Below are 17,367 nucleotides of genomic sequence, written 5' to 3' on the forward strand. Positions count from 1 at the left end.
ATTGTCTATGGCAGGGGATTCTCTGGAGTTTAGTAACCTTGAAAAAGTAGCTGCTACTAGTAGCTCCATGTGTCTTTCCCCTTAGGGCAGGGACACATGGTGAGATTAGTGACAAATCTCCCTTGTCGCGGGCGACTAATCTCCCCGCAATGCCATCCCACTGGCTACAATTTAAATCGCTGGTGGGGTGGCATACAATGCGCAGCAATTTGCCAAAGTCGCCCCAAGTTTCCTCTTAAGGCAATTTCGGCAAATTACATCCACAAATGTGTTATGCACAGAGCTTCTAAAAATGATGCTTAAGCCAAATATTATTAACCTACACTGATTAATGACGCCAAAATGGTTTCAGCATCTCCCCAGTTCTTTTCCCCCTAGACATGAGACAACTTCAAGAGAAAGTTTTTACACGGACTATAAAAAATGCCCCTCTCCTTTGGCTTTTGTATCTGCTAACAGGCTTTGCGGGCTTGACAATCACCACACCAACACACCCCTGAAAATGACACTTTATTGCCGATTTCGCTTTCCAACACCCTCTCCGTTCGTTGTGGCGGTGCCAGCGCATCCCCAGGTACCATGCGAGTGGCTAGTTTGTTATTGTACACGTCACACGGCCGGGGAACCAATAGGAAACGGTGTATCACGTGGTTCGCTGCGCTCCATCGTACAGCTGATGGGCGACTCCTTCTCTGGCAGTGGGAAGATGGCGGACTCAGATCGTGTAGGTTTTCCCATTGCCGGCGCTGTGTTAGCTGTCTCAAAAGAAAATGGCGAGCCCCTTTCCAAAAGGCAGCGCTTGGAAGATACCGGCGGGGGTGGGAGCCAGCTTGTGGGGGCTGAAAGCGAGGGAAAAGCGGCATTGCCGCCTATAGCTGCTTCTCTCCAGGAGGAAGGCGAGGCCTCTTCGGCAATGGAAAGCAAATCCAGAGCGCACAATGGCTCGGGCTTTCAGGGCCTTCCTTTGGGAACGTATTTGGTACAAGGCCAGGAGGAGGGCGGAGCCGAGGAGATGCCCAATGGAGACCTGTCGGATCAGGCTGTTGATTACGGAGGTTGGTTCCCTTTAACTCTTTCCCTACTAACAGCGGCATTGGGCGGGGCATATTCTGTAGGTGTTTGGAGGTTCTTCAGTGCAGTAATGTGGGCGATTCAGCGCATCAGTGGGTATAGAGTGCTACTCCTCTCTCCCTTCCATTTGCTAATACTGACCCATACAAATGAAGGTGCTTTTGCCAAGTTTGAACATATATTCCATTTAAAAACATTAGCAATGGTATATGTGAGTGAGTTATTATTAACATTTATTTATAAAGCGCCAACATATTCCGCAGCGCTGTACAACAAGTGGGTTTCATACATTGGACATACAGAGTAACATATAAAGCAATCAATAACTGATACAACAGGTGAAGAGAGCCCTGCCCAAGAAAGCTTAAAAGTTATGCTTACACCCTATAGTTGGGCCGCTGCTCCTTTGTAGAAAAAAATGCACCAGCCCAGGGTAAAATCTTCACTTACCTTCTCTTTGGAATCCCTACAGCAGGCAAGTCAAAGAGCTTTACTCAACTACACATGTACAAACCCAGGCTGTGAATGGCTTGGATGTGGCTAAAATGTAGGCACATCACTACTTTTCTTCCCTTCAGGGCATTTTTCCCAAAAGGGAGGCTATTGCCTTCTCTTGGCCTTAACTATCTACACATAGGCTGTATAGAGCTCATTAACTGTCCTTGTACTGGTAGGATAAAGAAACTTAAGGGTCCTTCCTGAAGGAAATTTCAGCCTCCCCAAAACAGCTCCTTAACTGGCCTCTTTTAGCCCCACAAAGTTACATTTAAAAGTGTCCATGTGTGTGAACCTGCCATTAAATGCAGAGTAACGGGAGTCACAGTCATCACTTTTTGTATCCTCACTTTGCTGACACAGAGCCTGAGGGACATGCATAGTTAAAGCTGATCCCAGAGTAGCTCCAACTGCTCAGGTTCTGAAGAAGTGCAAGGAGGTTCTGTGAAGTGCAAGGATGCATCTAATACAGGATTCGGCCATTTTCAGCAAGATTCTGAAGATTGCATAAGCAAATTAGGATTCGGTTCCGTATTCGGCCGAATCTTTTGCAAAGGATTCAGGGTTTGGCCGGATCCTAAAAATTGTGGATTTGTTGCATGAAGAGGATCTGAAGAAACAGAAGATGGCACCTATGATCTCCTCTACGGTACTCTGCATTTTTATGGAGGTTTCACAACAGTGCAGGTCGACCTAAAACCTGCATAACCCAGGGGTTGCAATTTGTGGGTGGTGAGCCAAGTTCACTGCCACTCCCTGATCTGTCTCTGTGCTTTTCCAGCCTCCATACTACTGGGGCAGCACTTTAGCTGGCCATACACAGGTATTTCAGCTTCCGATTCGGGTCCTTCAGGCCTACACGACTGACAGTCTTAAATTGTCCAGATCTCGATGGGACAGGTGTGGTTTTCTGATTGGGGATGCATTGTCTGACAGCACCTATGACCAGCGGGTGAAGATCTGCTCATTTTGTGATCTTTTTTAGCATAATTGTCCATGTGGAATGGGAGCAGGGAGTTGGCTAATGGAGGCTAGTTGAGGGTGCTAGGGTTTGGGGGAATGAGTTCCCATTATCAGCACTGCACACAGGGCAGTTCCCATTGTTTTTTGCTCACAATGAGTAACAACTCAGGAGGTGTGGACGAAACATTTAAAATTTCCACTAGTGATGTGTAAATCAACTGTCCTCTGGTCAGGTGAGTTTGGGTTGCTGGTTCTGGTGGGTCCAGGTGCTGGTATTGTTATACCTACCATCATCTTTTTCTGTGAGCCTCCACCTTGGTGACGTCACTAACAGATTGAGTTCCAGGAAAAAGTGTATTTTGTGACCCCACTCATCACTCATTTACACCCTTTCACTGAGAGTGATTATTAAATTGTTACAAAATGTGTTATCTTTGCCACAAAGACAAAAATGTACTTGTGTATTGGATAGAAAACGTTGTTCTTGGTGCAGTCTTTGTTTCAGAAAATGCCTTGTTTTAAACCCCTTGGCTGAATTCTTTTACAGCGGGTATCCATCTGGATGATGATCTTGCTGGTGGCTTTCATTCTTGTGACAGTGAAGATGATGATGGTGCATCTCATGCCAGCTCAAGTGATTGGGCACCCAGGCCCTGTATAGGTAAAGATGCCTATTTTTGTTATAGGCCTAGTTGTGCCTAGTAGAAAGAAATAACCATGCTAGCAAAATCTTTAGTTTATAACAGAATTATCCTTACTATATTAGAAAAAATTAGTTTGAGTTTGATAAATTTATAGCATTCTCCTCTTACAGCCTTACCAATGGACATTAGACAATAAATACACAAATTTTTTTTATGTTGGACACTTGTGGTGACCTCCACTGAGACCTTTCTTATTAGGGCTTCATAAATTAACTGGTACAGAATCCCTGCTACAAAACATTCTGCTGATAGCTTTCTGACCATCTTGTGGTCTTGTTTTCTTGAAAGTGGTGGCTTTCTCTTTGCAACCCAGCTCTGTGCAACGTTGTACAGTGTTTTCTTAATGGTAAACTCATGATCACTGGCATTTGCTAGAGCAACAGAGGCCTTAGGTTCCTTAGACATTAGCCTGGGGTTATCCCAGAGTACTACACACCTTGTACTTTATGAGATCTATGTTGGCTTACAAATGCACTTGCGCATGCACTGGGTTTTATCGGTAAGGGTTGAACTTGATGGACTTTTGTCTTTTTTTATACCCAAAATATATATAAAATTTGCTGCTTTATCTGTAATAAACTGGTCATCCTTTTTAAAATAAAGACCTTTATCTCTTCGCTTAACGCTTAAGATACTGAACAGCTCCCAGAGACAACTGTTATCTCTGAAGAGGTTTTACAGTGGAATAATCTACATTGGCAATATGCTTCTCATGTAGTATTTTATTTCCAATTCGGTACAGGCACAGAACTCCCTGTCACAAATTCCTTATGCTAAGCCAAAGTTATTATTATACCATTTATGTAAACATCATTGATGATGTTCATCATTGACTTATGCACCCAAATCTTTCATTCTGAATTATAATAAAGTTCTCATGCCATCACGTCCCTTTGGGTAAAATTAGGGCTGTCCATCATCATTTGCTAACATCCTTAAAAGACAACAAAACCTAATTTACTGTTGGGTGCCAATATGTTAGGAACCCCCAACTTAAATTGCTCATTTTTTTTTCCCTTGGCTACACTTTTTTTGCAGAAAGAAAATATGTTAGTCCAGGGATCTTTCTATACCACCTTCTTACCCTGATGGAAATAAATCTGTAAGATCATTGATTAGTAGAATTTATCAAATATATTTTTGTATTGTTTTTTGGTTTTTTTTGCAGGGCCCTATACATTTGTTCAGAGGCACTTAATGATGGGAACTGATCCCCGGACAATTCTTAAGGATCTGCTCCCTGACACTGTAGCACCGTCAGAGTTAGATGATATGACTTTGTGGCAGATAGTTATAAACATTCTTTCTGACCCACCAAAACGAAAGAAGCGTAAAGACATCAACACCATTGATGATGCTGTGAAACTTTTACAAGAGAGCAAGAAAATAATTGTTTTAACGGGAGCAGGGGTAAGTGTTTATTATTATTTATTCATTTTTTTCTGTCAGTTGATATTCGGCATACTATCAAACTCTCTCTACAGGAATAGAGTTAAAGGAAAAGTAACACTAAAATTTTTAAAGTAAAAAAAGCTATTCTACCCTGCACCAATAACTGCCCTATCCTGCAAACCACTTAGTTTTTTAAATGCTTTAATAGAAAATACCTGCTAAAACATGGCTTCCTGTCAATTGCACTACAGCGATATGGCGAAGGAAGGAGCAGCATCCCCTATGCGACTATCAATTGATCGAGCCTAGCCAGACTCCTTCCTATACAGAAAGAAGGCTAGGCTCGATCAATCGATCGTCGCATAGCGGATGCTGCTCCTTCCTTCGTCATATCGCCGTAGTTCAATTGACAGGAAGCGAAGTTTTAGCAGGTATTTTCTATTAAAGCATTTAAAATACCAAGTGGTTTGCAGGATAGGGCAGTTATTGGTGCAGGGTAGAATTTTTTACTTAAAAAAATTTAGTGTTACTTTTCCTTTAAGGCGGCCATACATGGGCAGATTTCAGCTGCCGATTCGGGTACATCAGACCGAATCTGACGGATATATGGCCTAAAATTGGCCAGATCACGATTGGGTAGGTTTGATTTTACCGTCAGTATTGCCCAACATTTCACCCGGTGTATTGGTGGGCAAATTCAGCACAGATCACATGTTTGGTGATCTCACCAGCAGATCTTTTAGCGTATGGTCAGCTTTTTTGTATTCAAATAATATTTTGGGTGCAGTAGTCTGCCTAGAAAACATATTAACAAATGTAATTCTTCTGTATATCTATTTTCCACATATATACAGGTATGTTATCCTGTTATCCAGAAAGCTCAGAATTATGGGAAGGCTATTTCCCTTTTAATCAAATAATTCTATTTTTTAAAAATGATTTCCTTTTTCTCTGTAATTATACAGCAGTACCTTGTACTTGGTCCCAGTTAGGATATTATGAATCCTTATTGGAGTCAAAACAATTCGTTTGGGTTTATTTAATGTTAAAATTATTTTTTAGTAGACTTAAGGTACGGTGATCTAAATTCCATAAGATCCATTAGCCAGAAAACACCAGGTCCCATACCTGTAATTAAAAAAAAAAAAAAAAATCCTACTTCATAAGAATTGCGCCTGTATTGAAAAAGCACATAATGGCAAAAAAAAAAAACCCTCTTAGCTCTTTAGCTCTTAGTACTAGTTGATCCAGGGACTGGTCCGATTGCCATCTTGGAGTCAGGAAGGAATTTTTTCCCCTCTGCGGCAAATTAGAGAGGCTTCAGATGGGGTTTTTTGCCTTCCTCTGGATCAACTAGTAGTTAGGCAGGTTATATATAGGCATTATGGTTGAACTTGATGGACGTATGTCTTTTTTCAACCCAACTTACTATGTTACTATGTTACCCTGCACTTTTTGCAAATTTTTTGGCAAAATTGACTGGCAATGAAAGAGTCAATTTTTAATGCCTACTAATATGAAACTTTTTAATCTTTTCTGAGACCCTTTTTGATATCTTATTGAATATGCAGAGTAATATTTAAATAAGTGTATTATTTTGTATTATGAACTGTAGGTTTCGGTATCTTGTGGAATACCAGATTTTAGATCAAGAGATGGCATTTATGCTCGTCTTGCAGTGGATTTTCCAGACCTTCCTAATCCTCAAGCCATGTTTGATATTGAATACTTCAGGAAAGATCCAAGACCATTTTTTAAATTTGCTAAAGTAAGTGTTACTATATATAATTTCCCAAATTTCCTAAACCATGGGTCAGCCCCCTAGGGAGCTCAAAGCAGCCCAACCTGTGATATTGGAAACATTTCCACATGAACCTATATTTTAGTGATTTGGTCGATCCCTCAGATTTGTATATATTGTATGTATATTTTATCTTTGGAGTCATATTTGGGTTACAGTAGTGTAATTGCTGGAAACTGTGAAGTTAAGTCCAGCCAGAAGACCAATTAGGGTTAATAATGGGGTATTCCCTGAATTCTAATAGAATGACTTTTACCCCACGTAAGGGGAAAGCCCAAACATTAAATAGACACTTATCGAACAAGGGGTACTTTTGCCAAGGATTCTTAAGCATTGTTTTAATATTTTTATTTATAGGAAATCTTTCCTGGCCAGTTTCAGCCTTCGTTGTGCCACAGATTTATAGCTATGTTGGATAAAGAGGAAAAGCTGCTCAGAAACTATACCCAGAATATAGACACACTTGAACAAGTTGCTGGGATTGAAAAGATTATACAATGTCATGGTTTGTATTTTACATATTATTTGCTTTACAATAAAATATACTGGGAATGAACTATGCATATCTATGGGTAAGATAGAGAAGAATATAATGGTTCTGAAGAAACAGAAGTACAGATATTATATGTGGACACATTCCTGAGCCACCCTTTTAGTGCTGCCTGTGTATTTAAGGTCATTTTCACCTAAGCTAAAAGAAGGTTGTGTTTATTTTCCCCTAACAATTCAATCTAAAGTCAGTTAAAAAGGTTACCTTTATCTTTAGAACATAGCAGTGTACTTTTGTAGCAGACCCCCATATCACCATGTGCTTCCATTTTCTTGGGCTTCTGTGATGCCACAACCAAGGTGATGCTACACATAAACTAGTGCCGCCACATGTGAGTGCTACAGTTAGCACTAAGGCATATATAATAATGGACCTATGCTGAATATACAGTTTCCTGTACATGTTGAATATACAGTATATGCTGAGGGGTAATTACCCAGATCAACAAATAAGAAATCTGTTTTAAACAAGTGACTTTATTGTTTACAGGCTTTAGCAGGCCGTGATTTACCTTTCAGCTTTTCTGAAGATATAGCATTGTGTTTGAAATAAAAATATATACTACATTTCATTTTGTTTTTGCATCTTTTATAGGATCATTTGCTGAAGCATCTTGTCTTGTATGTAAATACAAAGTTGACTGTGAAGCTGTTAGAGAGGACATATTTAATCAGGTAACACACTGATTTATTGCATTAATCAGAAATACATTTTTTTAATGAGATTTATTTATTAAGTTTAAAATTATACAGTACAGGTATCGGACCCCTTATCCGGAAACCCGTTATCCAGAAAGCTCCGAATTACGGAATGCCCGTCTCCCATAGAGTCCATTTTAATCAAATAATTCAGAATTTTAAAACTGATTTCCTTTTTCTATGTATAAATAAAACAGAACCTTGTAATTGAATCCAACTAAGATATAATTAATCCTTATTGGATGCAAAACAATCCTATTGGGTTTAATTAATGTTTTATTGATTTGTTAGTAGACTTAAGGTACTGAGATCCAAATTACGGAAAAACCCCTTATCCGGAATACCCTTGGTCCCGAGCATTCTGGATAATGGGTCCTATACCTGTACAGCATTTCCACCCAAACACAACTTATGCTTTTTAAAAAGTAAACATACTTTCAAACAACTTTGCAGGATACATCAATTAAAAAAATATTGCAGCCTTTTCATTTGTAACGTAATAATCTGGTTTGGAACTTTTACCTAAGCATGGCCCCCTATTTTCCTGCTGATCCGGCTGACTACTTTGAGGTTAAAATAAAATATAACAGAAGATGACTGTCCTTAGCCTGCTTTCTGCCTGCATCCTCCACATCCCACCATTCCCTGCACAGATTATGTCAATAAGGAAAGGAACATCACAGTGCAATGCATTGTGGGTATGTAGTTCCTGAATGCTGTCTGTAAGCATCAATGTTTTAGTCCCTCCTCCCTGGGCAGGATTTCAAATGATGCAGAAAGAGAAGAACTGTTGGGTTTTTAGCTTATTAAATGGTATTTATTTATACTTTTTGAAGGAACAGTTTACAGTGATAGGTGTATTAGGGGTTTCTGTGGTGTGTGGGGCGCTTTAACAAATTTAGCCACAGTTTCCCTTTAATGAGTAAATGGCTTTTGGCATAGGCTTATAATGCAATGCTACCCCTTCCTCATCTTGTTTCATTGTGGCGCTATGGATTCTGGGATTTGAGGTCCCCCTGCTTTCTATAAAGGATGGTGCACAGTTCTCTGGTAAGGTGAGGTTGGGGTTTCATTGCCTTATAAGTCTAAGAGGGAAAATTTTGGAGTATGGTATGTCTGTTAAAAAATAAATGTATATTTATTTTTACCAGTTAAGATATTGTTTATGTGCTATTTTTTTTTTTTTTTTTATAATGTAAGCCAACTGACTGAGCTCATCAGAAAGGAGGTTATATTAACACTTAAAGCATTTCAGCAATGGGGGAAGCAACCAATAAATAGCCATTGGGATATCTGTTTAACTGACTTATATTGGCACCTCTCAAAAAAATGTAATGCAGCAGAATGTTGAGCTTATGGAGTAAAAAAAAACTCAACTATTTACTATGTGAATCAGTAGTGACAGTTCTTTTTGTCCACTTGCTACCAATTCCACAGCAGTACACAAGTTAATAAATAGCACCAGTAGAACACAAAAGTTATTTAAAAAGTCTTAAACAATTGCTTTCTAGTAGAAGATATATAGGTGTTAACTTATTAGAAGATACCTTTAAATGGCCGCCCCCAGCCTAGGTTCATCCTCTACCCTGGGCTAGCTAAATAACAAGTCTTTCTAGTTTCCTCTCATTTTGTGTTACATAAGAGATCTGAATTTCATATTTGTTTTGCTCGGTCACAGCCAACCTATTATTTTTTGTTTTTTAACTCCTAGTTAAGACTGCAGTATTCTGCCAATTATACTGTAAATGTGAATGTACCTTTCCTTATAATGTATCATTGATCTTGGAAGAGGTTCGCTTTGACTCAAGTCTGGATCTAGAGTTCTAGTGGTAAAAGATTTGTATTTGTGCCAGCAAGCTGGTAGTAGGAACAAGTGCAAAGAAATGCACTCACTTATGCAAGCCAATAAAGCAGCAGTAATGTCTGTTATTCCACTGTTTTACACAACTTGTTGTCTGCATTACTTGACTGCAGTGAGTGCATTGTGATTTGCTAAAAATAGGTCGGCATATCCATGGCAATATTTTATTATTCTATGTCTCTACTGGAACAGTTGGGCTTTTGTAGCTATTTGCAACTTGCTGTTACAGAAGTTCATATTTTTGTCAACAGTTACATTTTTGTTTTGCATACAGATAGTTCCAAGGTGCCCAAGGTGTTCATCTGATGAGCCTCTTGCCATCATGAAACCGGACATTGTATTTTTCGGTGAAAACTTGCCAGAACAGTTTCACAGAGCTATGAAATATGACAAAAACGAGGTTGATCTTCTTATTGTTATTGGATCTTCCCTGAAAGTCAGGCCAGTAGCATTAATACCAAGTATGTATTTTATTTTATTAAAAACTATTAATCAAATATTGAGTGTATAATAGTTTTCAAGAAAATGCCATTATTGTACCTGCAAATTGTAAGTCCTGCAAAAATCAGTCACATAGGAACAGAGTGACTTCAGTTTGTAGGTCAGGTGGGTTGTTTTTAAGCCCATTTAAGCAGCCCTTGAAATGTGAAGCTTACATTTCTGTTTAAAATCTACATCAGCCTCCATGTGGTCTATATTTGTTATAAAACTAGCCATATGAATCTGTGGTAATTGTACCACCAGGTAAAAGATCACATTGGCTACAGACCTTGCTGTGTGCTAGTCTTGTTGAATGGATAGATTTTATCTTATGTGATAAGTTGTATTTTTGTTTTGTTCTGCATTTACTTTTCTGTATATTTTTAAACAGATAATCTTTTCAGTATTTCTGCAATTACCTTGTATTCCCCATAACTGGAGAAGTGTATTTATGTTTTGAAGGGATACTGTATCCACACCTGGCTTGTAGACCATGCTTACCCATACTTATTTATCATAAGAGAAAGGTGTCACTGACAAGAAAGCATAGGATATCAAAATGGAGCAATGATCCAAACAAGGCAAAAATGCAAGCAGAGTTAGTACACCTTTTTAAAGCTTGGGATGCCCCATAACACTTACTGTTTATAATTTATTTATATTAATATATATTATATTTATAATGACCCACCAAAAACAGATACATTTTGTTTTAAATAATTATTGGCCAGTGTATACACACATTTGCAACCTAAGCATTACAAAGACTATATGAAAAGAATATTTGTGTTATTTCAATTACTCAACAAATGCCTGTCAGAATTACATTTGATTCTTCTGTCTATTTTCTTTCAGGTTCTATTCCTCATGAAGTGCCTCAGATACTAATTAATAGGGAACCATTGCCTCATTTACACTTCGATATAGAACTGCTTGGAGATTGTGATGTAATTATAAACGAGTTATGTCAAAGACTAGATGGGAAATACTCCCAGCTTTGTACCAATTCCTTAAAACTTTCACAAATCACAGAAAAGCCCCCTCGAATACACAAAGGTTTCCTTACCTCACCAGAGACTGTCCCATCTACAGACTTAAACACAGGGCAAAGTCCAGCACTACAAAGCGACCTGCGTGGAACAGACTTACAGCTAAGTGCTTCTAATACAATGCGCTCATTGGAAAAACCCGAGGAAGCCTCCAAGCTTTCACACAACTGTAGTGAGGAAAATCTAGAAGTGTCGAAGGAAGCTAACACACAGCTCAGCAATGAGAAAGATCAAGAAACAGCTGAGAAAGATACTGACATTGATTCAGCCAAGGATTTGGAAAGTAAATATACAAAAGAACAGATCAGCAAGCGCCTAGACAGTAAGTATATTACTTGTGTGCAGTGCCGTAGTGGTTGAAAAGTCCATCAAATTTACCCTTTTTGTCTAAAGGAAACTGCTAGTGGGGCAAAAGGAAAACCAAAAAATCTGTGACACGAATGCAAGTTTGCATCAGCAGGGTAAAAAAAAATTGTTCCTGACTTAAAAAAAAAAAAAAAAAAATCAACCTGGTACCTATATTGACTTTGTACTAAAAGTTAATTCCGGTAACCGTGTAATTTTTTTGACTCGCTAAATGGCATCTACAACTGGTTCAGAGAGATAATTCCCCAACTACACAGCTTTTATAATACATGCTTTAAATTCCCAAGTATTATGGCACCTATTAAGGTACAACAGTAATCGCCAGTAAGAAAAAAAAAAACTATACAAACATTGCCGTTTCAATATCAGTACCACATATTAAATTGGTTTGAATCAGGCAGGTTTATACATGTATCAATATAAGAGTAGTTTCATTAAACAGGATGCATGGAAAAGAGAACTCAAGTTGTAGCCCTAATTTATATATATATCAGGGTAGAACCCAGGGTCATTGTCATTGAATTTGTACTGAAAAGAGAACCCTTTGTATAGCACTGTAGAACATGTTGCCGCTTCATGTGTTGAACCACACTTGAACCACAGGCACAAAAAGAGCTTTGGCAACTTACTGTCTCCCTTTGCATTAAGTAACAGAAAAATCATTGCAAAAAGTACAAAGAATCTGTATTCCCTAAAGTAACATTTACAGTTCTGCAAAGTAGTACTACATAAGGCTAATATAACACACATGGTCCTTAAGCTGGCCATACATGTTTAGATTTTAGTCTTCCGACAAACATTCGGATATCGATCTCATGTTTAAATGCAACAATCTAAAACTAACATTCCGATTGAAATTGTAGGATAAAATACAAAAAAATAACACAGCGGAGGGTGTTCCAACCATGAAATAGTTGGCAGGCAGTATGAAAGTGTAGGTTCCCCAAGGATATCGGCAGATACACAATACAACCTTTCCAATTTACTAAACGTCCAATCACCATGGTACGAAAATTATCGGGATGATAATTTGGAGCCCACACACAGTCTGAAAACCGTCCGAAACTATGTTTTGTACAATTATATCGGTGCATTTATGGTCAGCTTAAAGCTGAGGGCACACAGAGCGTTTCAGGCTGAGAGAAGCAGGCCCACTTCCTTCTGCAGCTCTATTCGTCTAATCTTAAAAGAACAGCTTTTGCTTGTGTGCAGGAACTTTGAAATCAGGCATTTTCAAGTCGACCTCCACTGAATGCAAGCAGGATCTATACTTTTAAGTGCAGATCACTGGGGTGCAGAAGGGAGTGGATCTGCTTCTCAGCCTGAAAAAAAAAAACGGGCCGACAGCACTCTATGTGCCCTAGCTTATATGGCACTACGATGAAATACTATTATGTGGAGATCTTAGCACACTTGCTGCTTAAGCACCATCATGCCCACCCCATCACATGGTAAAGGTGTCCAGGATGCACATTATCCACAGGATATCAAATTGGATTGTTTTTGTTGGACCCCTGTTTGTTATATATAATTGTAAAGTGTTTGCTGGCGGCTTATAATTTAAAATGGTTATGTAAAATACATGTATGTGTTAACAGTATTTTTCTATTCTTTGTCTTCAGGCACGCAGTTTTTATTTTTAGCGCCAAATCGCTATATTTTTCACGGCGCAGAAGTGTTTTCGGATTCAGATGAAGATCTGACATCTAGTTCCTGTGGAACAAACAGCGACAGCGAATCTTTACTAAGCCCAAGCCTGCATGAGCCTATCGAAGAGGATAGTGATACTGAAGAATGCTTCCATGCTAAATATGAGAATGAGACTGATACAGATAACAGGGCAGACTTAGAAAGAGAACCCGAGAGGGTTGTACTGTATCAAAGTGATGATCTTCTAGGAATCGATGGTACTACCATGAACTTATAGTATTCCCAATGCCTTCAATCCCACCGACCACCAGCATTAGGACTTCCAAACTGGACATACATGCATGCCAGTTTGTGGGCTCAATACAGCATGCATTGCAAGTATGTTATTAAAAACAAAACCCACTTGGCATTTTTTTTGTTTCTTTTTTAAGGAAATGTATATTTACACTAGAACCTGGTGTAATTATTTTTGTACACATTCATCCTGTACTTCCTGTATTCTTTTCATTGTTTTGGGAAGCATAAATATACTGGTGATATAATTTATAAATACATTTTTTTAATTGAAATATTCTCAAACAAGAGAAAACTGGTTTGTCTTAAAGGAGCAGCTACCATAGGCCAAAGACAAGGTTTTTTTGTCATTTTCGAATATATATATATATATATATATATATATATATATATATATAAATACATAATAATTTTTTTTTTCATTTCCATTTTCTAATCCTCTCCTGTTATGCTTTCATTACACTAGTTATTTCTGAGGTTTTTTTCTACACTTAGTGTAATTATTATTGGGGAAAAAAAACTATTCATGAAAATATAACTACAAGTTTCCTATATTTCTGCCTTTTTAATAGACTGATATATTTACTGGGATAACAGCAGTACAAAAAACAAAAAAAAAGGAAAATACTATTCTGTATAAATGTTTATTTCTTCATTATCGTGATGCAGAGTTTGTTATACAAGAGTAACGAGACGCTGAACGTTTTGCTGTAGAGAAAATGTAAGTAATTTATTTTCTTTAGGTTTAGACTTAGTCTTTGTGGATGGAAGCCTCTGTCACTGTGGTAGAATTTGTATGGAAGATTCAATTCAATAAAAATTCTATCATTCTCTTAATATGCAATCTTCTTGTAGTATGTAATGTTAGTATTTTTAATTGTCTGCAGTCAGTATTTATACAATTCAATATTCTTGTACAGTATTAAAGATGAAGGCTTTTTCTTCACTAATCTTTCCTTCTTTTAAAGTAAATAAAATGTCTGACTGGTAACTTTGTTCTTCATTTTGTCTTCCATGTTTGATCAGCAATCCATTTAAGTGCCTACAGTTGTCCTCACATGGGCCGAGCAGCTTTTACGTGCACTGCAGGTATTTGTATTTGTTGCTGCCCGGACCTGCATTCATAGCTGGCACTGGGGCTTGGCCAAAACAGACTTTGCCCTTATATACAGAGCAGGACTATCTAACCTCTATCTGTTTTCCACCTACAACTCCTTGAACCTTGCTCAACTGCCACTAAAGGACAACATTAATGTAAAGGGTTGCTTTTTGCATGCCAACCTGTTAAAGCAGCTATGACATAGCTCCTGATGATTTCTAGAAATTGATAACCCTTAAAGGTGCTGTTATGTTGTCTATAGAATCATTAGATAAAATGGTGCATTTGTCAGAATCCACACTTCTGTAGCCATTTACTCTATACAAGTACCTGTGCTCCTTTGGGAGGGCTTTAGTAGGATTAGTATGTGTGGTGACTGGCAGGCCGGGGGTTAAATGTCTGCTTTTGTGCTTGTTTGGGGGTGTTATCCTCTCAGCAGCTCTGTCCTTAGCAACTGAAAGATGGTGGTGGAGGGGAGTAGACGCTGCCCATCAATACTGATGCATGCTTCATTTGTAGCCTATTACTCCATGCAAGTGCTTGTGTGTCCCCGGCAATGCTGCCTGATACAAAGTACTTAAGTGCTGCTAGAGGACCTAGAGGCATATTTATGAAAGGATGAAATAGAGATCCCAGTCGTGTAATTACAGAGGAAGCAGACCCCATCCAGGGGGGGGGCCTGGACAATGGGATCTGCTTCAAACATTGCTGCATGCCAGCTCTCAGCTAGGAGAGCAGGAAGCATACCTCTGAACATTTGTAAAATGAAAAGAGGGACAAAAAGATTCAGTGCGCGCAGCGCGGCAAATATTTTTGACCACGCCCACTTTTGTGGCCACGCCCCAATTACCACACCCCATCCATTTTTTTTTTTCAAAAAATTCTCCTTTTATATAGTAGAAATGACGGGATCAGACACAAATGCGCTATATCCTCATACTGTACTACATAAGGAAAACAATATAGCAACTCCTACATATAAAATACAAATATAGAGAGAAGGTAGTCAGTTATAAGTGAGTTATAACTATGTACCAGTTTGCCCCCCCCTACACAGTACCCCCATACACAGTAGCTCCAATAGCCTAAAAGACAGTAGCCCCCATACACAATGCCCCCCATAGAAAGTGCCCCCATACACAGTGCCCCCAATTGAGACAGTCCCCCCCATACACAGTGCCCCCACTAGAGACAGCCCCCCCATACACAGTGCCCCCAATAGAGACAGCCCCCCCTTACACAGTGCCCCAATAGACAGCCCCCCCCTTACACAGTGCCCCCAATAGAGACAGCCCCCCCCTTACACAGTGCCCCCAATAGAGACAGCCCCCCCCATACACAGTGCCCCCAATAGAGACTGTCCCCCCCATACACAGTGCCCCCAATAGAGACAGTCCCCCCATACACAGTGCCCCCAATAGAGACAGTCCCGCCCCATACACAGCGCACCCTTCTTCATCCCCAGCGGCTCCTCAGTGTATGCGGCTCCTTCTCCGGCGGTCCCTGGCCCTTTTATAAGGTTGCGCCCGTGCGTAATGACGTCACACGTACACACAGGCGCAACCTTATAAAAGGGCCAGGGACCCCCGGTGAAGGAGCCGCTGGGGAAGAAGGAGCACCAATGCATCGCGCTGTCTCGGATAAGTCAATGAATGTTCCGCATTTCCATAATTTATTACGGAAATGCGGGACATTCATGGAACTATCCGGGACAGCGGGTTGCGCTCTAAAAACCGGGACTGTTGGGGGGTATGCGGGAAGGGGAATGCATCAGGGTGGGGGGCCAGGTGAGAATTTTTTTTTTTTTTGCAGTGGGAGCCCTGCGCACAAATATCTAAATTTCTGTTTGATTTTTTAGGGGTGTATTTATCAATGGGTGGACTCTCTCAGGGGTTTAACCAAATACTCTGAAGTTTGCTCCAAATATCACAATCCTGAGCACTCATAGCACACCAGAGCTACCCTCAAATCGCCCCATCCAGCACGTCAATCTGTATATCAAGGACTACTCATAATTATGTGATCAAAATTTAACTTGTAATCCTACGGAATTAAAATAAACCAAAAAACAAATGAGAAAAAAAAAATAAGTACCTTATATTGAAAGCAAAAAGTGGCCCTATATAGCGTGCTCATACGCACAGGCTGTATGGGCTCAAGAAGAGTGGTCCCACCACATCTAGGGCAATCATCGAGCAGCTCGCCCATATTTGTGGTATGAATCCCCCACAACTATAAATTTCTGTGCCTCACACAGTAAGTCCTGGTTTGTGGCACAGCCCCATCAAAAATTAATGTGTGTCCCAGCGCACTACAATTGCTAACCTTTTTATCAAACATCCATTTGGTTTCAACGATATCAGTCAGATCTCCTGCCTGCCCCAGTGCAGCTCCCCTGGCCAGGTTACAGAAGTGGGGGGGGGGAAATAGGGTTACAGTAAAGTGCCCTGTGAGCTTAGCTACATACAGGGGGCATGGTATGGAGGCACAGGGCATGCTGGGAGTTGCAGTACGGTAAAGCACCCTGTGAACTGAGCTACATACAAGGGGCACAGTACGGAGGCACAGGGCATGCTGGGAGTTGCAGTACAGTAAAGCGCCCTGTGAACTGAGCTACATACAAGGGGCATGGTGTGGAGGCACAGGGCATGCTGGGAGCTGCAGTATAATAAAGCGCCCTTTGAACTGAGCTACGTACAAGGCGCACGGTGTGGAGGCACAGGGCATGCTGGGAGTTGCAATACAGTAAAGTGCCCTGTGAACTGAGCTACATACAAGGGGCACGGTATGGAGGCACAAGGCATGCTGGGAGTTGCAGTACGGTAAAGGGCCCTGTGAGCTGAGCTACATACAGGGTGCACGGTATGGAGGCACCGGGTATGTTGGGAGTTGCA

At 39.9% G+C, this 17,367-nt stretch overlaps 1 protein-coding gene across 2 annotated transcripts; it reads left to right on the forward strand.

Moving 5' to 3' along the window:
- Nucleotides 1–496: 496 nt before the first annotated feature.
- Nucleotides 497–14,365, forward strand: sirt1 (sirtuin 1). 2 transcript variants are annotated; one of them, XM_012966096.3, is made up of 9 exons: nt 497–1,055; nt 3,077–3,190; nt 4,402–4,643; nt 6,241–6,393; nt 6,784–6,931; nt 7,571–7,650; nt 9,810–9,996; nt 10,871–11,386; nt 13,053–14,365. In XM_012966096.3, the coding sequence occupies exons 1-9, from the start codon at nt 503–505 to the stop codon at nt 13,355–13,357; spliced, it is 2,298 nt and encodes a 765-aa protein (XP_012821550.2). In that variant the 5' UTR covers nt 497–502; the 3' UTR covers nt 13,358–14,365. The 2 variants fall into 2 exon arrangements, with proteins under 2 accessions (XP_012821550.2, NP_001136381.1); NM_001142909.1 differs by lacking the exon at nt 3,077–3,190 and having other exon boundaries at nt 681–1,055; nt 13,053–13,487.
- Nucleotides 14,366–17,367: the final 3,002 nt, after the last annotated feature.

This window comes from Xenopus tropicalis, chromosome 7, assembly GCF_000004195.4.
Source record: "Xenopus tropicalis strain Nigerian chromosome 7, UCB_Xtro_10.0, whole genome shotgun sequence".
NCBI lineage: Eukaryota > Metazoa > Chordata > Amphibia > Anura > Pipidae > Xenopus > Xenopus tropicalis.

What these genes read in the sequence shown, in the direction of transcription:
- sirt1 (XM_012966096.3), top strand. Translation starts at nt 503, where the DNA reads ATGACACTTTATTGCCGATTTCGCTTTCCAACACCCTCTCCGTTCGTT. An exon ending in AAAGATTATACAATGTCATG is followed by an intron (nt 6,932 to 7,570) that starts GTTTGTATTTTA and finishes CATCTTTTATAG; the next exon opens with GATCATTTGCTGAAGCATCT. An exon ending in GATCAGCAAGCGCCTAGACA is followed by an intron (nt 11,387 to 13,052) that starts GTAAGTATATTA and finishes CTTTGTCTTCAG; the next exon opens with GCACGCAGTTTTTATTTTTA.